The 25,998-nt window shown below is 37.0% G+C and overlaps 1 protein-coding gene across 6 annotated transcripts in view; it reads left to right on the top strand.

Moving 5' to 3' along the window:
• The window catches only part of HEPH (hephaestin), a 113,548-nt gene that overhangs the window by 56,659 nt on the left and 30,891 nt on the right, over positions 1–25,998 (top strand). For all 6 annotated transcript variants that reach the window (XM_019428577.2, XM_019428575.2, XM_019428573.2 and 3 more), the window contains 5 exons: positions 987–1,137; positions 3,535–3,747; positions 12,201–12,414; positions 14,278–14,417; positions 15,236–15,367. In XM_019428577.2, the coding sequence (XP_019284122.2) occupies positions 987–1,137; positions 3,535–3,747; positions 12,201–12,414; positions 14,278–14,417; positions 15,236–15,367 (850 nt within the window). The remainder of the gene's footprint in view (positions 1–986; positions 1,138–3,534; positions 3,748–12,200; positions 12,415–14,277; positions 14,418–15,235; positions 15,368–25,998) is intronic.

The raw sequence follows: 25,998 nt of genomic DNA, 5'->3' as shown, positions 1-25,998 counted from the left end.
TGTATGCTGTAAGAAAGTGTGCAGTTTCATTATTCTGCATGTCGCTATCCAGTGTGATCCTAATTCCTAAATGTATTTTAATATTTGTTTGTGTTCTTTCATGTCCATCTCACCATTTCTAGCTGTATAACCTTGGGCAAGTTACTTAACCTCCCGTTGCCTCAGCTTCTATATCTGTAGTAAAGGTTAACAATAAAAGCCGGTATCTTGGGTTTTTGCAAGGATTGATTAAATTAAGCCATGTGAAGTTTCTTTATCACAGTATCTGATACATAATAAGCACTCAGTAAATGTTAGAAGTAATAATAATAGTGATGATGATGATAATGATCATCATCATCATAATAATGATAATAGTACATTAATAATAATTATATATCATTTTCTCTTATTTTCTTCAGAGTCTTCTCTTGATCTCCAAGCCACCTTTCCCTGGGTGACTCTATGCTCTCTTCTATCACTCTTTATTTCTCCATAATCCCCATCTTGTGCTTCTTCATGTCCACTTTCATATATTCCTCCCCTCCGGTCTCGTCACTTTATTTTATTTTGACCTCTTTCACCCACCTTCAGTTTGAAATTACCAGAGGAGGGGCGCCTGGGTGGCTCAGTTGGTTGAGCATCCAACTTCAGCTCATGTCATGATCTCACCATTTGTGGGTTTTAGCCCTGCGTCTGGCTCTGTGCTGACAACTTGGAGCCTGGACCCTGTTTCAGATTCTGTGTCTCCCTCTCTCTCTCTCCCCTTCCCCGCTTTCACTCTGTCTCTTTCTCTTTCAAAAATAAATAAACATTTAGAAAATTGAAATTTCCAAAGGAAAAACTGTGTAGCAACAACTACAACCCTAGGCAGGAGAAATGGGCATCACTTTGTATCTCAAAAAATAAATAGGAAAAATCGGGGCTTCTTAGGTCTAGAGTTGCACAACCCACAACTGCTGAAACCATTGTCATTTTTTCCTATGTTCTCTACCATGAACCTACAGAAAGGGGTGGATAAGGAATTTTTTCTCCTTTTCACTGTGTTGGATGAGAACAAGAGCTGGTACAGCAATGCCAATCAAGCAACTGCTATGTTGGATTCCCGACTGCTCTCAGAGGATGTCAAAGGCTTCCAAGACTCCAATCGGATGCATGGTATGGAGAGTGTTTTTTCCCCTGAGCTACAATTGAGAGGTTACAAGTAAAAACCTAACCTAAACGTAATCATGTCCCATCTGTGAAAGCACTGATCCCATGGTCAGCTCTACCCAAAATATGAGCTAGATTGAATAATTCAATCTAAGACAACAGATCTTATATTTTGTGCCTTCTTGAGCTCTATCTTGTGTTACAAAGTATGGGGGACATTGGAAAAAGGTGCTATGAAATGAGAATTGCAAACAAGGCATCCACCAGAGAGTGAAGAGAGTAAGCTGGGTTGATACCTTTCCAGTCTTACCTCTTTCTCTGTTATTGACCACTATCCTTACTCCCGAACTCCATATTCCTGCCAAACAGGACTATTTTTCTCTATATAGACATACCTTGTACTTTTCTGACTTCGTGCTTTTACAATGCTTTTCCCTCCAGTTGAAGCGCCTTTCCTTATACTTTTGCCTTTAGCCTGTGGAAATTCTTTCCATTCCCTAAGGTCTTACTCAAAAGCGACTTAATCCATGTAACCATTTTTATCACCCAATCCCAGGATAATGACACCCTCTTCTGAACCACTATTCAATTTGATCAGACTATTTTAATAGCATGTTCTATATAGTTATTTGTTACATGGCTTTTGACTTCTGCTAGAGTGTACTTTCCTGAAAGGTGGGTATTGTTTGCTGCTCTCTGTATAGTCTACATTTTCTAATACACAGCAAATGTTTAATGAACAAGTGAACTACCAAATTAATGGGTAGGTATGTAGGTGGGTGAGTGAGTAAATGTGAAGAAATGGTCCCAGTTTGCAAAGAACTGCCAACATTTTGCAATGAAATAAGACTAATAACACACATGAAATAATTATAGAACAATACAAGATCAATTATAATGAAGTGCTAAATTATGTGAAACAGCTCTCAAGTGACATGGAGTTCATAGGAGAACGTTAATGAGGAACAATCCAATTGAGGGATTCCTGGGAGAAGGAAGTGCTGGAGCTGGTTTTGGAAGCTAAATAGGTTTGCAATTATACATTACAGGCAATGGAAGCAGAATCAGGAGATTATCAACATTCTCATCAGCATTTTGAGGAATTACCAAGTAGGATTACTCATTAAAGGTGGTTCCAGTGGATGTGAGGACATTAAAAAGGGGTCAGATTTAAGCAGACCTCCCTATATTTTCAAAAGGAGTGTGAAGAAAGGGAGGGAGTCATGAATGACTGTGTTGTCTTTTGACTGTCTCTTTGGTTCTCATAACCAGTTATATCAGCTGGAAAAAGTAAACAAGTCCTGTGAACCAAGTTCATTTCCGTTTGACTTTGTGGAGCACGTGAGTAGTACCAGACAATATGCCAGGTGCTTGGGCAGTCACACAAATATAGAAAAATGTGCTTGCTTCTAGGTCAATCTAATGTGGGAGATACATTTGTAAGTAAATCATTGGACTCTGTGATAAGTGATATGGAAGAATTTTGTAGGGGGGAAATTTCATGGAAATGACAGAGAAGGAGAGAGAGAGACACACACAGAGAGACATGGTGGGGGGGAGAGAGAAGTAGCCCTACTTCACAGGGGAGTTGACATTTGAGCTGAGGTATAATGGATGAGTAGCAGTTTGCTGTAGAGAAACTAGAGGAAAATGTTATTCCAGGCAGAGGGAATAGCATGTGAAAACTCAACATGTGTTTTATAAACACCTAGCATCTTTTAAGACCTTGGGGATACAGAGACAAATAGAGCTCACAGGAATAGTGTGTTCCTGTGTGTGAGATAGGGTAGGAGGATAGACTGAAGGCAAGGGTACCAGGGAGAGGGCTTTTTCAGGAGTTCAGGCCAGAAATTATGAGAGCCAGATAGTAGGCCGTAGCAGTGAAGTGAAGAAAAAGAGACAGATTGAAAGATGAATATGGAAACTTGAGGGAACCCCAATACTTTCTGGAGGGATGAAGAACAAGAACAAGATGAAAAAGAAACAATCAGAGAGGTTGTAAGAAAACCAGGGAAGTGTGGTGTCACAGAAGCCAACGGAGGAGAGTTTCAAAAGAGTGGGAATAATAGACACTGGTATCTGTGTGTGTGTGTGTGTGTGTGTGTGTGTGTGTGTGTGTGAAAGAGTTGTAGTGGAAAGAATTTCAGTTTTGCAAGAACGTGAAGTGTGATATAGGAGTTACAGGGGGTGAGTTCAGAAAGGACAGCTGGGCCCTCATCCCAAGGAGGCAGATATTCATAAGTAGAACTAAAGTGGCTTAGGGAAGAAGGCAGAGAAGTTGAGGATGAATCCAACATTTCAAATTGTGGGTAACCATAGTACAGAACTGATGCTATGCTCCTGGCCAGTGCTTGAAGAATCTGTTCTCATCTTTCTGTTTTGTGTTGTGTTTTTGTTTTCCAGCCATTAATGGGTTTCTGTTCTCTAACCTGCCCAGGCTGGACATGTGCAAGGGTGACACAGTGGCCTGGCACCTGCTTGGCTTGGGCACAGAGACTGATGTGCATGGGGTCATGTTCCAGGGCAACACTGTGCAGCTTCAGGGCATGAGGAAGAGTGCAGCCATGCTCTTTCCTCATACCTTTGTCATGGCCATCATGCAGCCTGAAAACCCTGGTAAGTGACTCAACAGCTGTCTCTAGGCTGAGAGGCTCTGTTGGGTATGGTGCTGGGTGAGGGGGGAAGGTGAAGAGAAAAGAGGACAAGTTAAGGGTTCATGGGAAGTTTTCAAAACACTCTTATCTCCTCTCTCCTCAATGTGCACTCTGTTCTGGTTATTTGGATTTTTCTTAGCTGTAGGCAAAAAGTAAAGAGCTAAGGAAATTCTTTTCTGGAACAACAGCAAAGAAATATGGATACTGCCCAACAACAGGGTAATTCTTATATGGGTAGAGGGTGGACTTAACTGTGTAGTCCCATAGCTATATAGAGATTTTATAGCTAAAATCCTTGCATTGTGAGGGAGGTCCACAAGATGTACCTATCTATAAAGTGCTTTTAACTCTGATATTCTATGAGGATTTGTGCAAACTTCTGGTGGGAGTGGGGTGGGGTGTGCTGTAACAATTTCAGCCCAGGAATCAGAACATAAAACCTTTTAGCCTAAAGTATTTAATTAATTTGCTATTTAATTGTGGTATAACCAACCCCCACCCTGTGGCTGCATTTCATCATTCTTTTCTTTCTCTGTCCCGCCCCCTCCCTTCCTCCCTCCCTTTCCTTTCCCATCTTCCCTTTTTCCTCCCTCTTTCCTTTCCTTTCTCTCCCTCCCTCTCTCTCCCATTGCTCATGCCCCTCCCCTTCCCTCTCTTTGTCTACCACTTTCCCTCATTTCCATATCTTTCTTTCATAAAGAAAATTAGCTATAATATTTCTTTTTTTTAATATGGAATTTATTGTCTAATTGGTTTCCATACAACACCCAGTGCTCATCCCAACAGGTGCCCTCCTCAATACCCACGACCCACTCTCCCCTCTTTACCACCCCCCATCAACCCTCTGATTGTTCTTAGTTTTCAAGAGTATTTCTTTAGATTCCATCTATGTCTGACATTGTATAATGCAATAGTACTTTTTCTTTGCAGTTTGTAGTGTGTATTATTTTTTTTTAGGCAGTAGGTGGCAATAGCGTTTTCAGAAAAATTTGTGAGTTCCATACAGTCTCCACTAAACTTTTATTTTAGTTCTGTAAATTCCATTAGTGTTTGGAAAAAAAAATCCTAAACCAAACAAGTCTCCTTGACAATTTAATAATTTCATTCTGGCACTACATTTGAAAAACATTTGACATAAAGCTGGTCTCCTCAGACTTCTTGGAACTTCATTGCTGGCCATCTACCTGGGATACTTTCTTGGTTAAGGAGAGATGGTGTTAGAAAATCAGAAACAATGGTTTATGGAGATGAAAAAACACAACAGACACAAATGTTTGTAGTAAGGCCTAGGGTGGAAAAATTGTAAATGAAAAGACTTTCCAGGAAGGTAAGAAGGAAGGAAGGAAGGAAGAAAGAAACAAGGAAGGCAGGCAGAGAAGTCAAAGAAGCAAAAGGTGAAGGGGAAGAAAAAAGACCCTCCTCTCTAGCCTTGATCCCAAAATCAAACCCTATGTTTACTCTCCTTCCTGCAAAATTAGCCAGGCTCCTCAGCCAAGTTTATATGTGTCCCTATGTTTACTCTTACTTTGGATAAATGAAATTATTTTTGTACCCACACAAAAGGAGTCCCAAGGAGGGTTGCTGTAGATGGTTTAAAAACATTATAATTGGTGATATGGGGGGAGAGGGAGTGAATGGGTTTATTAAAGACTTGAAAGGTTACTCTTGGTCCAATATCCCTTAAATATTAGCAAAAGCCCAGACTCTTTTTACCTTTGCATTTTCCAGATCTTTCAAACTCTTTTTTCTTTATGAATAATTAATGAGTAATAAATTGTTGGAAGTGGTAGAACATTTTGAGATAATCTCAATTTAGTTACTTTACTGAGAGGAAAGACAGAGACCTGGATGGAGGGGGTGATGATTTACTCAGGTTAAATACCTTGGCTTTATTTTTTTTCTTACTGTCTTACCCTTTCCCTGTCAAGTTCTATTAATTCTTACTCCTATATGATCTCTTGAATCTGAAGTTTCCTTCATTCTTTCCCTGGGGGCTTGATATCCAATGAAGATTGAGAGAGACCGTTGGGAATAGCTCTCCAAGCCCAAGAAAAAAATACTGAGTTCATGGAAAAGCCAGCACTAGAATTTGGCTTTGAAATTCTAGAGGAAGTAGTAGCAATGGGGATTGGTAAATATACATATGTAATTAAGTAACTTTGCAGATGCCTTAAAAACACCACCATGAAGATTCAACATTTTGTGTACTGGAGGCTTACAGTTATGTTTAACAAACTAGAAAAACAAATCCCCAGAAAAAATGCAGCAAAAGGTTAAGAGTGTTTGATTCCTGTGGGTTTATTGGTGATTTTTAATCCTCTTTTATTTACTTTAAATTTAAATAAGATTACATTTAATAAAAATGAACAATTGTATTTAAAATATTACCTTGCATACCTCATCTCTTCCAATACAACTAATGATACTGGAATTTTAATAGACAGGGAAACTGGAAGATAAAAAGCTAGGGCTTGTAATGTCTTATTTCCACCCAATTCATGTTAGATTTCTCAGCAACAAAGAGAAGAATTCATTATTTATTATTGCCCTGTCCTTCAGGGTGTCTTTCCTTTCCTTCATCATTGGAGCTTTCTTTATTCATCATTCCTCTATTCCCTCCTTTTAAAAACTTGTTTTCTTTCCACTGCCCCTTTTTCCTGCCGTTTCTCATTTCTCCTCTTCCTCACCTATCCTCTCTTTTTGTTTTTCTTATCTTTTTTTACTTCAAATATTTAATAATAAAAATTCTAATTATTCTATTTAAATAAAAATATTTAACAGTAAACAATATTCAACCACATGCTTCATGTTAATAACAAATAATATCATATTGAAAAAAATACAGTTTAATATAGGAAACATTAACCATCAAATTCCTAGAGGATTTTGACCAGAGGCCTTTTTTCTTAGCCCGAGCAATTCTTACTAGAAATGTCACTAAAGGCAAGGTAAACAAAAGCAAACATGAAGTATTGGGACCTAATCAAGATAAAAAGCTTCTGAACAGTGAAGGAATCTTAAAGGCAGCCTACAGAATGGGAGAAGATATTTGCAGGTGACATACATGATAAAGGGCTGGTGTCCAAAATCTATAAAAAACATATTAAACTCAAAAAACACACACAAAATGACCCAGCTAAGAAATGGGCAGAAGACATGAACATACATTTTTCCAAAGAAGACATCCAGATGGCTAACAGACACATGAAAAGATGCTCAACATCACTCATCAACAGGGAAATGCAAATCAAAACCTTGATGACATATCACCTCACATCTGTCAGAATGGCTAAAATTAACCACTCAAGAAACAACAGCTATTGATGAGGATGTGAAGAGAGCAGAACACTCTTGCACCATTGGTGGGAATGCAAACTGGTGCAGCCGCTCTGGAGAATAGTATGGAAGTTACTCAAAACATTAAAAATAGAACAACCCTATGACCAGGAATTGCACTGTTAGGTATTTGCCCAAATTATATAAAAGTACAGATCTGAAGGGTCACATGCACTCCAAAGTTTAGAGCAGCATTATTAACAATAGCCAAACTATGGAGAGAGCCCAAATGTCCATCGACTGATGAATGCATAAAGATGATATAAATATACATGTATATTCTCTAGCTGACTTATTTCACTTAGCATGATACACTCTAGCTCCATACACATTGTTGCAAATAGCAAGATATCACTATTGGTTGAGTAATATTCCACTATATATAATATATAATATTATATATTATATTATTTATTAAAATACATATTATATATGTATTACATATATATGTTATAATACTATATATGGATATATCTTCTTTATTCATCAGTCGGACATTTGAGCTCTCTCCATCATTTAGCTATTATTGACGCTGCTGTAAACATCGGGGTGCATGTGACCCTTCAAATCTGTATTTTTGTATCTTTTGGGCAAATAGTGCAATTGCTGTGTCATAAGGTAGTTCTATTTTTAACTTTTTGAGTAACTTCCATATTGTTTTCCAGAGTGATTGTGCCAGTGCATTCCCACCAATGGTGCAAGAGGGTTTCCCTTTCTCCACACCCTCACCAATATCTGTAGTTTCCTGTGTTGTTAATTTTAGCCATTCTGACAGGTGTGTGGTGCCATCTCATCGTGGTTTTGATTTGTATTTCCCTGATGATGAGTGATGATGAGTGATGTTGAGCATCTTTTCATGTGTCTGTTAGCCATCTGGATGTCTTCTTTGGAAAAATGTATGTTCATGTCTTCTGCCCATTTTTAACTGGATTATTTATTTTGTAGGGTTTTGAATTTGATATGTTATTTATAAGATATTGGCTACTGATCCTTTATCAGACGTCATTTACAAATATCTTCTTCCATTCTGTAGTCTGCCTTTTAGTTTTATTGTTTCCTTTCTTATGTCTTTTTATCTCTCATTTCTTATCCCTCTTCATTTGTTCATTCTTTCCTTCTTTTACTCCCATCTATTTTTATGTATCTTACTTTCTGTCTCTTATTTTTCTTTTTTTTCTTCCATTCTTTTTATCTCTCTTCTTTCTTCTTTTTTCTTTCTCTTTTTTCCTTTCCTTCCCTTTCTTTTCACCTTTTTTCAACTTTTCTTTCTTCCTTTGTTTTCCCCTTCTTTTTTGACTTTCCTTCTTTCCCATTACCCCCCCTTTTTATTCATGTTTCTTTCTTTCTCTTTTATTTATGTCTTTTCTTTCTCCTTCTTCCTGTTTTCTTCTTTATCCTTTTTCTTTCAATCTATATGTATCTTTTATTTCTCTATGTCTTCCTCTCTGTTTTTCCTTAATTTTTAGTCTTCACATCTTATTTTCCTTTTATTTTACAATTACATTTTCACAAAACATGATTAATATGTTTTCTTCCACTTACTGGTCTAGATATAGGGATAAGAAGATGAATTAGGCAGATCATAGTTATTGTGAAATGGAAATGATGATACCATTGTCCCAAGAGCTATGGTAATACACAGCAAGCTATAACAAATTCTGTCTGACTTGTAGAATAAAGCTTTCCTAGAGAATCAGGTCTTCAAACTGAGCATTTAAGTATGAGTAAACTGTCACCCAGCAAAGAAAGGGGATGAGTGGTGAAGGGAGCATTATTATAGGCAGCAGGAAGCTTATGATAGTGACTTGGTAGAAGGATCTGCCTGAGAAAGGTTACATAAATTGGTTTTATTCAGTGACGTTCAACTCAAGGCAGTATGCTAAAAAGTGTTTGGAAATGTTTGGAGGTGCTTTTAGTTGTCACAATGACAGGGGATATGGAGGGGGTCATATTATTATTTAGAAAATGGGAGTCAGAGATGCTAAAACTTTATGCAATATGTAGGACAGTCTTAAACAATAAAGAATAATCCCATGCAAAATGTTACTATCAGCCCTGTGAAGGAATACTGAGAAGTAAGGCTTAAGTGATGTAAAGTAGGAGGCTATTGCAAGAGGTGATAAGAGGCTACCAATGGGTGGAAGCAACATGGAAAGAAGGGTTACAGTTAAGGGACATTTGACAGAGAAAATACAGAACTTTTCTGAGGGGCTGAGTAAGAATAAAAGACACCCAAGGTTTCTAGCCTATATATTATACGTTTTGTGGCACCATTAACCAAATGAGCAAATACAGAAACAAGGGCAGAGTAATAAGGTTTGCAGAGATAGTACTCATTTTAAGGCATGTTGAGCTTTACGTTCCTCATGAAATACAGGTGGTGTGGATTTCACAGTAGGTAGTTAGGGGTAGAAATGTAAAGTTTGGGGAGAAAATTTGAATGGTCTCATTGTTCATGTCCATAAGCATGTAAAGTGATAGGAAAGAAAACTTAAAGCAGAAATCAACATTTAAGAGCCAAGAAGGAGAAGAGAAGTCAAAGTAAGGAACCAGCAAATAAGTGGTCAAAGAGTTAGGAGGAGGCTCAGATTCCAAGGACAGAGGAGTACTGAAAAAGTGGCTTGGATAACAATGTTCATATGAAAAAAATTTAGATGATGTACCAGTCCAAAGTCACATGACTTCCTAGAATGTCTTCTATTTGTTTCATTCCTTTCAGTGATCATCAGACTTTCTTCTCCACACCAACCTCTGATCTATGACTTTGGGCAGCATATATGTTTATATATGCATTCATCTGCACATACATTTATTTACTCAAGCGTATTTATCACACATTTTCAATGTGTTAACACTGGGGAATAAAGGTGAAAAGACAATGATTCTTATTCTCAGGAAAGATCCAAAATAAACACATCAAAACCTACATAAAACAATAAAATAAATTTAGATTGGGATATATGTCATGAAGGAAATAAAATACAGTGATGTGATAAAATGATAGGAGCATCATTACTTTAGACAGGATGATCAGGAAGACATCTTTGAGAATGTGATATTTAAGCTAACGCCTAAATAATGAGGAGAAAAGAGCTATATAAAGTTTTCTGAGCAGAATATTTCAAACAGAGGGATAAGCAAGTGAAAATGTCCTAAACTGGGAAGAAGCATGGATTTTCAAGGGTCAGAAAGGTCAGTACCATTGGATTGTAGTAAGCTAGGAAAGTGATTGACATTATATCAGGCTGGCAAGATTCATATTATGTAGGGTCTTATAGACTATACTTAGGAGGTTGGATTGCATTCTTAGTATAAAGGAAGCATTTAAAGTATTGGAGCAATGTGTTCTGAATAATATTCGTTAAGGAGAGCCTCGAATCCTATGTGAAGAATGGTTGAAGAAGGAAGGGGAAGAAGCAGAGAAGAAATTTGGAATACTACTGAGGTTTTCCATGTGATAGATGATGGTGGTTTTGACTAGGGGAGTGAGGGTGAAAATGGAAGGGTAATTTTTGAGGAATAGCTGATAAGATTTACTGATGGAATAGATGTGGGACAGTAGGGGACAGAGAAGAGTTGGGGAGTAGTTGTGGAAAGAAAAGAGTAGATTCTTTCAAGAAGTATATAAATGAGTGAAAAACTCTTTCGTAAAGAGAGGAGCACTTAGTCCTTAACCATGTGATTTAGATATAAAATGAGTTAAAAATAGAGAGGCCAAGAATGTAGAGGTCATTGTGGGCCAGAATAGTCATGGAGAGATTTCTAGAAGAAATGAAACATGAGTTGGGTCTTGGAAAATGAGTGAGCTCTCTTAGGTATTTTGGGGAGGGGTGGGTGAGTACATTCTAGGGAGGGAGTAACAACATGAGCGAAAATTCCAAGATAGAAATGAGATATGTGATAAGGGATGTCAGGGACAGCTTTAGTTGGATCACTAGTTGCATTTGGGACTGGATCATAGTCTGGAGCCACCTCATAGAGGCCTTTGAAAGCCAGGAAAAAAGAATTTGTAGTGATGGGATAGGTAGTGGACAGCAAGGGAAGGAATGATGAAAAAAAAATGTTCTAAGAAAGTCATTTTCTCCTGATTAACATTCTATAAGCCTTAATGTTCTTGACGTAGAAAGACTGGAGCTTGATATCAGTTCCAGGCAGCTCTACAACTCTCACATTTAAGCCTGGTATCCAAACCTTTTATTATAAAAACCTAGGTAAGGCCAATCCAAAGCCCTCTGATATAAGCATCCCTATAGCCAAGTTTATTGTTTGTTTGTTTGTTTGTTTTGGGGGATTCTATTTAAGCTCACCTTTATTTCTTTGGTACTTGGTAGAAAATAGAGACACTGGTCAATGAATTGTTTGGAATAATAATTATTACAATTTTATTTTCTTATTTATAACTTTACTTATTAAAATTTACTATGCGTTATGCTAAGAAATGTGTAAACATTATTATGTTTAATTCTAAAACAGCCCAGTGAAATAAGTAAAATGACTCCCATTGTACCTCTGAAACATACAGAGGCTTAACTTACTTCAAGTTATATAGCTAATAAATGTCAGATAGGGTCACCAACTATCCCACTTTGCTCAGAACTGAGGATTTTTCACAGAGTATGGGACTTTCAGTGCTAAAACTGGGAAAGCCCTGGGTTAACAGAGAAAAGTTGTCCATCCTGGAGGCAGAGTTTAGTTTTAAACCTAAACAATGGTAGTTTTGCAAGCAGAGCTTCTTAACCTCCGTGCTCATTGCTCTCAATACACTTATAATAATCTGTGGGGTGCCTAGATGGCTCAGGTTCTTGGGTTCAAGCCCCATGTCAGGCTCTGAGCCAGGAACCTGTTTTGGATTTTGTGTCTCCCTTTCACTCTCTCTGCCCCTCCCCTGCTTGTTCTCTCTCTGTCTCCCCTCTATCAAAAATAAACTTTAAAAATAATAATAATATTTTATCCAATGCATAAAAGAACCTTATTTGAAACTACACACTCTCTGCAGTATTCCTAGAGAGAGGCAGGGAATCCCCCAGGCGCTATGCAGGGATATTCAGATTCAGGTTTTGCTCTCTGTTCTTTCTTTAGGGATATTTGAGATTTACTGCCAGGCAGGCAGCCATAGAGAATCAGGGATGAAGGCAATCTATAATGTCTCCCAGTGTCCTGGCCACCAACCTGACTATCATCATCGATACCAGGCTGCAAGAATCTACTACATCATGGCAGAAGAGGTGGAGTGGGACTATTGCCCTGACAGGAGCTGGGAACTGGAATGGCACAACCAGTCTGAGAAGGACAGGTAAGACTTCAGAAAATAAGATATCACACTTTCAGAGACTCTGCATCATTTTACCAATAAGGAGGATACTGAAATTCTGAGAAGAGGACTTATCTAAGGTCACATAATAAGATACCAGGAAATCTGGAAATGGTGGTGGAATGCAGATAAGCTGGAACTCAGCACTTCTTCTATGTTGCAATGCTGTAGGTCCGAAGTAAAAGATCTTATCCACACCTTCATGCTCTTAATCTTTGTCTCTTTTCTTCTGGTAGCTAGTAGTACCTATACCAGAAGTTAAATTTTGTAGAGGTATCACTCAAAAGACTAGACACCCCAAGCTTACCCATCACTTGACAAAATGCCATTAAGCTACAGGCTAAGCTGTATAGCAGAAAAAGCTCAACATAGAGTGCCTTACGTGAGTTATAATTTTATTTCCTGCTCACATACTAGTATAAATATGAACATACCAGAACCAGTAGTTAAACTAATCACTCGTAATACATTCTTTCATCTCTGTAACTAAGATGCCGATTTTTGTTGTAGAGATTCCCAGCTATCACAAAAGGAGAAAGCAGTCCAAGGCAAGCATCACTGTCTATAAGACAATGACCTAAAAGTTGTAGACATCACTTTCTCTCATAATCCATTATCATGAACTTATTAATGTGGCCATACCTAGCTGCAAGAAAGTCTGGGACTTGGAGGTGGTAGATGGTTGGACAAAATGAATGAAGGGGAGGGTGATGTACAAGCTTCCAGTTAAGGAATAAGTAAGTTATGGAATAAAAAGCACAGCATGTGAAATATTGTCAATGATTTTGTAATAAAGATGTATTGGGACAGACAGTAACTACACTTGTGGTAAACATAGCACAAATATATACATTTATCAAATCACTAAGTTGTACACATGAAGCTAATGTAACATGGTGTGTCAACTATAGTAAAAATAAATAAATAAAGCCTGGAAAATATAATCTATGGTTAGGTGGCCATGTGCTCAGCTCAATCTAGGTGATTCTATCATTACAAGGAAGCAGAGGAGAACAGAAACTGAAATACAGTTTATCAATTTCCACTACAATTTTGGTGCTCTCACAACAATTTAGCAATTCTTGCCTTTTATGTTGGTTGTTGATTGTTGACATTTCCTTGCTAAGTTGTTCTGAAACCTAGAAAAAGTGAATTTTCTTCCTTGGGCCTTAGTTTACTCACCTTTAAAGTGACGTGATACAGTTAAAAGAAATTAACTAGAAAGAGATAAGGAGAAAGCGGCAAACTTGAATCCAAGTGCATGATCCCTTGATACCTTCTGGCTGACAGTATAAATGAAGATAAGTTCTGTCACCTCTGGACCACTGATTACACCTCTACCTATCTCATTATCTTATTGTAAATGTCAAATGATAAAATGAATAATAAGGTATTTGTAAACCAGAAAGCATCCCTTAAGGAGGAATCTGTAAAATTCCATTTCCTCCTTACCTCTTCCCATTCCTTACTCTCCAGCAGCAGCAGCAGCAGCAGCAGCAAAAGTTAGTACTCTCCTTGCACCTTGTACCTTGTCCTTTTGTCAAACTGATTCCATCTGAGAAATCACTAAGACTGGAGTTAAGCCCAGGGCTTCTGATTCTTATTCCAGTGTTCTGGCCATATTAATTGTACTAAAAATTCCTATCTGGATTATGGCAAACAAGAAAACATTAATATATACTTAAATCTGCTATCTTTACTGCAGTTATACGACCAATATGGTGGGAAATCTGACATTAGAAGGATTCTATTTGTGATATGACGTTGGGTCTGACTTAGCTTTCTCATAAGTGAAATTAAGGAGTCGAAGTCCAGGTGATGATACCATTCTTTGGATTCCACTAGTTATGGTCACATTTTCCTGAGCAACCAGGATGGACTCCTGGGTTCCATATACAAGAAAGCTGTATTCAGAGAATACACGGATGGTACATTCAAGATCCCTCGGCCAAGGACTGGACCAGAGGAACACTTGGGAATATTAGGTGAGTTCTTCCTTGTGTTAGAAGTTTATGCTGATCCTAAGGATGCCATGCCATATAAGGACTTTTTTTTTCTTCCAATTAGTTTTTCCCTATTATATAATGGAACAATAGTCATATATTTTTTTTAAAAATCAACCATAAAAATAAGCAATCAAAGGGAGGATTTATTAATTTTGCTGTAACATGAACCATATTTTTCCAGCAATCTCTCTAGGGATGTTTGATAGTGATAGATTTTTTAAATATACTAATGATAGGGGAACTTAGTAACATGAAAGAACAGGAAAAGCACTGTACAGGGAATCAGTATTACCCTTGAACCCAGTTTAATTATTCATACAATTTATTCACTTTTTATGGGCCAATGAGTTTCCTCATTCTTGTCCTCACAGAGAAGAAACCCATTGGCCCTTACAGAGACCCCAACATTTTTTTACTCTGTGCTAAACTCCTTACTGACAATGATTCCACAGAGCCCTGATTACCTAGATCCTTGGGATATTATAGATAATAGATAGATAGATAGACAGATAGATTAGATACATACATACATACATACATACATACATTTGGGGTGGTAAAATAAGGATAATTGGAGCCACAATTTTCTTGTTGAAGTATCCTCATCCTGTAAGTAGCAGTATCAGTTAAAGGGCTTCTGGATTAAAAAAAAAAAATGGAACTGGTCATGATTTTCAGTCTAATGACTGAAAACCTTAATTCTAGAGAGCTCCTCTGTGTGTCCTTTCTTTAATTCCTTTAGTACCTTTGTTCCAACACTCCACTAATGAGACTTTTCCTTCTTTTGCATATTTTAGGTCCACTTCTCAGAGGAGAGGTTGGTGATATTCTAACTGTGGTGTTCAAGAATAATGCCAGCCGCCCCTACTCTGTGCATGCTCATGGAGTGGTAGAATCTAGCACTGGTTGGCCACTGGCTGCTGATCCTGGTAAGTTGAAACACTTAGCTGAAGGGATAAAAGATGTGTAGCACCTCTGCTTCAGCCCTCTGACTTGTTTCTTTTTTTTTTTAATTTCTCTTTGAGAACTTAAAATATAATATTAACCAGGATAAAGTCACAGCCTGAGTTTGTCTCTATGAAACACTCATTTTCAATTTCAGAATAGGGTACTTAGTTTCACCAAAGAAATGCCTAATATTGATCACACATGGAGCCTTATACTGGCCTTAACCCTGGATACATATTGAGTTTCTCACCCTCTCTAGATCTGAAGTTAACCTTGGCTATAATGTGAGCTTCTAAACATGACTAGAGAGCGACATGTGCCATACCAAAAATTGATCATTAATCTCAGTCATAGATAAGGTTCTTGTCATCTTATTACAGGCTAAGTTATAATCCCATTCATATACTAAGTTTCTAATATTAAAATGTAGGGTGATCATAATCTTGACCACATTATCTTCCATTCATTTATTCATTGAGTAAATGCTTTCAGGCAGCCTAGTTGGTGCAGAAACAATTTTAGAAGTTATGGATGCAGTAGGAAATAATACTTGCTCCTACCTTTACAAAACAGGCAATTATTATAGACAGACAAATAAACTGGTAATTATAATTCTATGTTTTATGTGTTAATAAGAGTTCTTAAAGCATGCTGGAGAGGTATAGAAAAGGCTACCTAGGGAGGGGGACTAAGATGGCAGGGTAGAAGGAGGACTAAAATCTCCTCTCATCCCTTGAAAAAAAAACTAGATAATTATCATATTATTCTGAACACACAAGTGATCAATCTGAGGATGAACATAACAAACTGCACAATAGAGGGAGAAAAGAGGCCACATTGAAGAAGGTAGGAAGTGTGAAGACACAGTTTGGGGGAGCAACAGATTGCAGTTGCTTCAGAGGGGAGCAAGCCCTGGTTTCAGGGAAAGGAACACAAGAGTGGAGCACATAGGATAACACACAAGGAGAACATTTCCCAAGGCCACTGGTTGGGAAAATTAGAGGGGCTGGTTTTTGTGAGTTCTTGTAACCAGCGGTGCTTGAAGACTGGGGTTTTAAAGGTCATTAGACACCTAAGTCATGCATGGGGGGAGACTGTTCACTCTTCTTGGAGTGCATCTGTGAGAGGTGGTGTTCACAGAGATGCCTCTCTGGGTACAAAAGAGCTTGCAGGTGCCATATACTTCCTCCACTCCTCAGTATATGAGCAGAGCCCAAAACTGGCTGCCTAGCCTGCTTGCTCCAAGTTCCATGCCCCTGTGCTCTGGTGAAACTGATCTTCTTGGATTAAACTACACCAGTACCAGCATGGTAAGACCCTCCTAAAACCAGCAAGGGCCCTGGCATACAACACATTCCTAAAGTTTGGAACTTTAAAGGTCAGCAGGCTTGGTTGGAATAGAGCCTAGAGGGCACTGAGCTACTACTGTAGAGAAGGAAGGAAAACAACTCAGACATGGCTAGCATGAAAATGGCCATCTGAAAAATACCTGAGATGCACAGGGGGGAGATTATTCACTATTCTGGGAGTACTTCCCTGAGAATATCAAGCCTGAAGACCACTCTTCATGGACAAAGGAGATGGCCAGCACCATTTGCCTCCCCACCCTTCAGTGTAAGCACAGAATCACCTTCAGTAAACAGCACAGTGCTGACAGTGCCTGGCTAACCTACTTACACCAAGTCCCACAACCTGCGCTCTGCCAGAACTGCCTTTCTCAGTCAAGTTTGCCTCAATCTGGGACCTTTCCCCAGAAGACCAGCAGAAAACACCATGCACACTATGTCTCTGGACCAGAGGGTTCTACAACATTTCAGTTCTAGTGGAAGTAACATCAGTTCTCATTTAACAAGCAGACCAGTACACACCTAGTTAAAACTCAGCACACTCTGGCCAAGGTCCAAACCCTGCCCAATTCAGGGAAGGAGAGCTTCTGCTGAGGATTGGCCTGAAGGATAGAGCAGGCAAAACACAGCAGCAGTGTGCACGCAGCACACACCAAGGACACTCCCTAAAGTTCCAGGATCTGGACAGTATATGGCCGCTTCTTCATAAAGCCATTACTCTCAGTAATAGAAAACATAGCAGGCTTATCTAACACAGAGAAGAAGACAGCAACTTAGACAAAATGCCAAGATGGGGTAATTCATCCCAAATGAAACAAAAAGATAAGGTCACAGCCAGAAATCTAATTGAGACAGATGTAAATAATATGCCTAATGGAAAATTTAAAGCATCAATCACAAGGATAATTCTGGACTTGGTAAAAGAATGGAAGGCTTCAGGGACGCTGTTAAAGCAGAGATATAAGAGTTACAAATCTGTCAGAAATTGAAAGCACAATAACAGATTCAAAACAGACTAAGAGTAATGAACACAAGGATGGAAAATGCAGAGAAATGAATACATATAGAAGCTAATAATGAAGCTGAACAAAAGAAAGAATTACATAACACAAGAATAGACTTCGTGAACTCAGTGACAACATCAGACATAATAACATTTGTATCATAGGAGTCCCAGAAGAAGAAGAGTGAGAAAAGAGGGCAGAATTTTTATTTGAGCAAATAATAGAAGAAAACTTTCTGAATCTGAAGGAGGAAACAAACATCCAAATCCAGGAAGCACAGAGAACTCCATCAAAATCAACAAAAGCAGGAAAACACCAAAATACATTGTAATTAAATTTGTAAAATATTAGCTATACAAAAAAAAATCCTAAAAGGACCAAGACAAAATAAGTCCCTAACTTACAAGAGAAGACCCTAAGGTTAGCTGCATATAACTCAAAAGAAATTTGGCAAGATAAAAGGGCATGATATATTCAAAGTGATGAATGGGAAAAATATGCAGCCAAGAATAGTCTATATAGTGACGCTGTCATTTAGAATAGAAGGAGAGATAAAAAGTTTCCCGGACAAACAAAAACTAAAGTTTTTTGGTTTTTGGTTCCACGGAACCAGCCATGGAAGAAATATTAAAGAGGACTCTTTGAATGAGAAGGAAAGATCAAAAGTGACAAAGAAATAAGGATCAGAGAAAATCCCCAGAAACAATGACAAAACAAGTAGAAAAAAAAACAAAAACTAAAGGAGTTTTTGACCACTAAACCAGCCATGCAAGAAATATTAAAGGGGACTCTTTGAATGGGAAGGAAAGATCAAAAGTGACAAAGAAATAAGGATCAGAGAAAATCCCCAGAAACAATGACAAAACAAGTAGAAAAACGGCAATAAAAACAAACCTATCAATAATTACTCTGAATGTGGCACCTGGGTGGCTCAATTGGTTGAGTATCCAACTTTTGATTTCAGCTCAGGTCCTTATCTCATGGTTCATGAGATCAAGGCCCACACCAGCCTCCATGCTCATGGTGAGGAGGCTTCTCAGAAGTGCGACCAATTTCTGTATATTGATTTTATATCTTGCTACATTGCTTAATTACTGTTATCAGCTCTAACAGTTTTTTGGTGGAGTCTTTCAGGTTTTCCATGTAGAATATCATGTCATCTGTGAAGAGTGAAAGTTTGACTTCTTCTTTGACAATTTGGGTGTTTTTTATTTCTTTTGTTATCTTATTGCTGATGCTAGGACTTCCAACACTATGTTGAACAACAGTGGTGGGAGTGGATATCCCTGTTGTGTTCCTGAAAAACTGAGAGATTTCCCCATTAAGGATGATATTAGCTGTGGGCCTTTCATATATGGCTTTTATGATGTTAATGCATGTTCCTTCCATCATGACTTTCATGAGGGTTTTTATCAAGAAAGGATGCTGTATTTTGTCAAATGCTTTTCCTGCATCTGTTGAAAGAATCATATGGTTTTTATCCTCTCTTTTATAATGTGGTGTATCACAATGATTCATTTGTGGATATGGAATCAGCCCTGCAGCCCAGGAATGAATCCCACTTGATCACGGTGAATAATTTTTTTTTAATGTACTGTTGAATTTTGTAGTATCTTGTTGAGAAATTTTATATCCATGTTCATCAGGGATATTGACCTGTAATTATTTTTAGTGGGGTCTTTGTTTGGCTTGGAAATCAAGGAAATGCTAGCTTCATAGAATGAGCCTGGAAGATTTCCTTCCATTTTTTTGGAATAGTTTGAGAAGTACTGGTATTAATTCTGCCTTAAATGTCTGGTGGAATTCCCCTGGGAAGTCCCAGCTTTCTTATTTTTCAGGAGATTTTTGATACCCAATTCAATTTATTTGATGGATATGGGTCTCCTCAAATTTTATATTTCTTCCTATTTGAGTTTTGAAAGTGTGTGAGTGTCTAGGAATTTGTCCATTTCCCCCCCGATTGTCCAGGTTGTTGGCAAGTGATTTTTCATAGTATTCCATATATATTTTTTTTTATTTCTGTGCTGTTGGTTGTGATCTCTCCTGTTTTATTTGTGATTTTATCTATTTTGGTCCTGTCTCTTTTCTTTTGAGAAGTCTAGCTCTGCGTTTATCAATTTTGTTTATTCTTTCAAAAAACCAGATCTTGATCTGTTCTGTTTTTTTTTAATCTATGTTATTTATTTCTGCTGTAGTCTTTATTATTTCTCTTCTTCTCCTAGCTTTGGGATTTATTTGATGTTACCTTTTTAACTCCTTTAGGTGTAAGGTAAGTTGTGTATTTGGGACGTTTCTTTCTTCTTGAGATAGGCCTGGATTGCACTGTATTTTCCTCTTAGGACTGTGTTTGCTGCACCCTAAAGGGTTGGACTGTTGTGTTTTCATTTTCATTTGCTTCCATATATTTTTTAATTTCTTCTTTAATTTCCTGGTTGACCCAGTCATTCTTTAATGGGATGTTCTTTAACCTCAGTGTATTTGAGGACTTTCCACATTTTTTCTTGTGGTTGATTTCAAGTTTCATAGTGATCTGAAAATATGTGTGGGATGATCTCAGTCTTTTTAATACTTGTAAATGGCTGTTTTATGACCCAGTATATGATCTATTTTGGTGAATGTTCCATGTGCACTTGAGAAGAATGTGTATTGTGCTGCTTGAGGATGAAAAGTTCTCAACATATCTTTTAAGTCCATCTGGTCCAATGTGTCATTCAGAGTCATTGTTTCTTTATTGATTTTCTACCTAGATGTAAGTGGAGTATTAAAGATATTAAATATAAAATTATTAAATTAAAATTATGGTTTTATTTTATATACATTTTTATGTTTGTGATTAATTGATTTCTATATTTGGGTGTTTCACATTGGGGGCATAAATATTTATAATTGTTAGCTCTTCTTGATGGATAGATCCCTTACTTATGATATAATGTCCTTCTACACCTCTTGTTACAGTCTTTGTTTTTAAATCTAGTTTTTCAGATATAAGTATGGCTACTGCAGCTGTCTTTTGATATCCAGTAGCATGATAGATCATTCTCCATCCCCTCACTTTCAATCTGCAGGTGTCCTCCATTCGAAAACTAGTCTCTTATAGTCAGAATATAGATGAATCTTGTATTTTATCCATTCTGAAGTCCTATGTCTTTTGATTCAGGAATTTAGTCCATTTACATTTAGAATGATTATTGAAATATATAAATTCGGTGTCATTGTATTGTCTATAGGTTTTGTGCTTGTGGTGATGTTTCTGGTCCTTTGTAGTCTTTCCACTCACAGAGTCTCCCTTAGGATCTCTTTCAGTGTTGGTTTAGTGGTCATGAACTCCTTTAGGTTTTGTTCATATTGGAAAGCCTTTATCTCTCCTTCTATTCTAAATGACAGTCCGGCTGGATAAAGGATTCTTCACTGCATATTTTTCCTATTCAACACATTGAATATTTCCTTCCACTCCCTTCTGTCTTGTCAAGTTTCAGTGGACAGGTCTGCTAGTACCCTTATATGTCTACCCTTATAAGTTAAGGTCTGTTTGTCCCTATCTGCTTTCAGAATTCTCTCTTTACCTTTGTATTTTGCCAGTGTCATTATGATGTGTTGTGGTGTTGACCTGTTTGTGTTGATTTTGAAGGGAGTTCTCTGTGTCTCTTGGACTTGGATGCCTGTTTCCTTTCCCAGATTAGGGAACTTCTCAGCTATAATTTGTTCAAATAAGCCTTCTGACCTTTTTTCTCACTTTTCTCCCAGAACTCCTATGATATGGATATTAATTAATTTCATGGACTCACTTAGCTCTCTAATTATCCTCTCGTAATCTAGTAATTTCCTTTCCTTATTTTCAGCTTCATCATTTTCCATAATTGTATCTTCCATTTCACATATTCTCTCCTCTGCTTATTCCATCTTCACTGTCACTGTATTAGTTTATTTTTCATCTCACTTATAGCATTTCTTAATTCACCTTGACTATTTCTTAGGTCTTTGATTTTTGCAGCAAGAGATTCTCTGTTGTCTTATAATATTTTTTCAAACCAAGCTATTAGTCTTATGTCTATTATTCTAAATTTTTGTTCAGATATATTATTTACATCTGTTTTGAGCAATTCTCTGGCTGTTATTTCTTCTTGATTTTTTTTTTTGAGGAGAATTCTTCCTTTTCATCATTTATGGTAGGTTTATGTCTTTTACATGTTTTAATAGCTTGTTATATGTCCTGCACCTGCAAGTACTACTATATTAAAAAAGGGCCATACACTCTACAGGGCCTGGCACTTCAGGGAGAGTTTTTGGAGTGTTTTGCATGCACTCTTATTGCCTTTTGGCTGCTCTATCCTACTGGTCAGTCATCTACAAAGCTTTTTCTTGCTTGTAGTGGTGGAGTGTTTGGACCTTCACCCAGGTGTGGTCTGATTTGTTTATTGAAGTAATCCGTTGCATGGGGAAATGCAGACAAGGTGGCTTACTCAGCATAACCCAGGTGAGCACTCCTACTCTAACCCCAACTGGGGTGCAGGAGCAACTCCTGTACAATTAGCCCAAAGGGTAGTCCTCAGATGCAGAGTCATGAGGTACCTCCTTGGGATTCTCTCTCTCTCCCTCTCTCTGCCCCTCCCCCACTTGTTCTCTCTCTCTCTCTCTCTCTCTCTCAAGTTAAATTAATAAATAAATACTCTGAATAAATGGACTAAATGCTCCAAAGACATAGGGTGTCAAAATAGAAAAAAAAAAGACCATCTTCCTACAAGAGACTAATTTTAGACCTAAAGAACCACAGATTGATAAGGAGGGGATATAGAAACATTCATTATGTTAGTGGATATCAAAAGAAACCTGAAGGAGCATTATTTATATCAGAACCTAGACATTAAAACAAAGACTGTCACAAGAGAAGGGCACTGTATCATAATAAAGGAGATTATCCAACAAGATATAACTACTGTAAATATTTATGCCTGCAACTTCTGACACCAAAACATACAAAACAATTTAAACCAAACATAAAGGAATTCATTTATAATAATACAATAATACTAGTGGATTTTAACACCCCACTTACATTAATGGAGAAATCATCTAAACAGAAAATCAACTAGAAAAGAATGGCCTTGAATGACATGCTGGACCAGATGTATTTAACAGATATATTCAGAATATTTCCTCATAAAACAGCAGAATACACATTCTTCTTTAGTACAGATGGGACGTTCTCCAGAGTAGAACACATATTGGGCCAGAAATCATGCATCAACAAGTAGAAAAATATTGAGACCATATCATACAAATTCTCTTATCACAATTTTATGAAACTTGAAGTCAGTCACAAGAAAAAATTTGGAAAGACCACAAATATATGGAAGTTAAACAACATGCTATTAAGCAATAAGTGGGTCAACCAGGAAATCAAAAAATAAATAAAAAATATACATAGAAATAAGTGAAAATGAAAACATGACAGCCCAAAATCCTTGTGATGAAGCAAAAGCTATCGCAAAAGGGAAGTATAAAACAGTAGAAGAAAGAAAAAAATCTCAAATAAACAATCTAAACTTACACCTAAAGGAGCTCGAAAAAGAACAACAAATAAAGTCTAAAACTAGCAGAACAATTAAAATAAATATTAGAGTAAAAATAAATCACATAACATTTAAAAGAAAAAGAAAAAAACAGAACAGGCAAATGAAGCAAGGTGCTGCTTCTTTGAAAAGATTGATACAATTTATAAAGCTTTAGACACACATACCAAAAAGATAAAATACACAGATAAATGAAATTACAACTAAGAGAGAGGAGAAAAACAACCAACACCAGAGAAATAGAATTATAAGAGAATATTATGAAAGACTATATGCCAAAAAATTTGACAACCTAGAAGAAATGGATAAACTCCTAGAAACATATGAACTAACAAAACTGAAACAGACAGAAATGAAAACTCAAAGAGCAGAATAATCAGGGAATAAATTGAACCACGAATGAAAAATCTTCAGAGCCACATAGTTTCACAGGTGAATTATATCAAACATTTTAAAGAAGAGTTAATACCTATTCTTTGCAAACTATTCCAAAAAACAGAAATGCAAGGAAACTTCCAAATTCATTCTATGAAACAAGCATTACCCTGATACAAAAACTAGATAATACTCCACTACAAAAAGAGCATAGACAAATAATCCTGATGAAAACAAATGAAAAATAAATAAATAAAATTCTAACAAACCAAATCCAAAAGTGCATTAAAAGAAATATTCAGGGGTGCCTGGGTGGCTCAGTCAGTTGAGTGTCCGACTTCAGCTAAGGTCATGATCCTACAGTTTGTGGTTTCGTGCCCTGCATTGGGCATTGTGCTGCAGACAACTATGAGCCTGGAGCCTGCTTCAGATTCTGTGTCCCCCTTTCTCTCTACCCCTCCCCTACTCGCACTGTCTCAAAAAGAAAGAACATTAAAAATTTTTTTTAAAGAAACATTCACCATGATCAACTTGGATTTATTCTTGGGATGCAAGTGTGGCTCAGTATTTGAAAATCAATCAATTTGATACACCACATTAATAAAAAAAGATAAGAAACATATGATCCTCTCAATAGATATAGAAAATGCATTTGAAAAGTACAACATTCATTCATGATAAAAACCCTCAACAAAGTAGGGTTAGAGGGAACATACCTCAACATACTAAAGGCCTTGTACAAAACAAAACACAGCTAATATCATCCTCAAGGAGTAAAAACTGAGAGCTTTTCCTCTATGGTCAGGAACAAGCATAGGGATGTGCACTCTCACCACTGTTATTTAAGATAGTAATGGAAGTCTTAGACTCAGCAATCAGACAATAAAAAGAAATAAAAGGAATCCAAATTGGCAAGGAATAAGTACAACTTTCAGTAATTGTAGATGACAAGATAGTCAATACAGAAAACTTGAAAGACTTCACCAAAAAGTTACTATAACTGATACACAAATTCATTAAAATCACAGGGTATAAAATCAGTGTACAGAAATCTGTTGCACTCGGTACACTGATAATGAAGCAGCACAAAGAAATCAAGGAATTAGTCCCATTTCCAAATACACCAAAAATATGTGTAGGAATAAACCTAAGAAAAGAAGTGAGAGATCTGTAGTCTTAAAAATATAAAATATTGATGGAAGAAATTGAAGATGACAAAAAGAAATGGAAAAACATTCCATGCTCATGAATTGGAGGAAAAAATATTGTTAAATGTAGATACTAACCACAGCAATCTACACATTTAATGCAATCTCTATAAAAATACTACCAGCATTATCCACAAAGTTAGAACAAACAATCCTAAAATTTATATGGAACTACAAAATACCCCCAAAACAGCCAAACTTATCAAAGAAAAGCAAAGTTGGAATCATCACAATTCTTGACTTCAAGTTACACTACAAAGCTGAATTTATCAAAATAGTATGTTATTGGCACAAAAAAACAGATACATAGATCAATGGAACACAACAGAAAATCGAGAAATGGACCCACAACTATGTGGTCTATTAATATTTGGCAAAGAAAGACTATCCAATGGACAAAATGCAGTCTCTTCAACAAATTATGTTGGGAAAACTGGACAGCAAAGAATGTCATAAACATAAGCAAAGAATGAAACTGTACCACTTTCTTACACTATACACAAAAATAAATTCAAAAGTGATTAAAGACCTAAATGTGAGACAAAACGCTAGAGAAGAACACAGGCAGCAGTCTCCTTGACATCGTCCATAGTAGCTTCTTCCTAGATATGTCTCTGGAAATAAAACAATCAAAAGCAAAAATAAACTATTGAGACTTCATCAAAATAAAAAGCTTCACAGTGAAGAAAACAAACTAAAAGTCAACATGCAGAATGGGACAAGGTATTTGCAAATGACATATATGATAAATGGTTTGTGTCCAAAATATATAAAGAACTTATCAGACTCAACAACAAAAAAGCAGATAATCCACTTTGAAAATGGGCAGAAGACATGAAAAGAAATTTTATCAAAATATACAGGTTGATAACAGACACATGAAAAAATGCTCAACCTCACTCATCATCAGAGAAATACAAACCAAAACTCCAATGAGCTATCACCTCAAACCAGTCAGAATGGCTAAAATTAACAACACAAGAAATAACAGGTGTTGGTGAAGATGTGGTGGAAGAGGAACTCTGTTACACTGTTGGTGGGAATACAAACTAGTGCAGCCACTCTGGAAAACAGTATTGAGGTTCCTCCAAAAAAAGTGGAAAATAGAA

This window comes from Panthera pardus, unplaced genomic scaffold (genome assembly GCF_024362965.1).
Source record: "Panthera pardus isolate Hobbes unplaced genomic scaffold, ASM2436296v1 HiC_scaffold_27, whole genome shotgun sequence".
Lineage (NCBI taxonomy): Eukaryota > Metazoa > Chordata > Mammalia > Carnivora > Felidae > Panthera > Panthera pardus.
The sequence above is the reverse complement of the archived record's forward strand: the minus strand, read 5'-3'. Positions and strand labels throughout refer to the sequence as shown.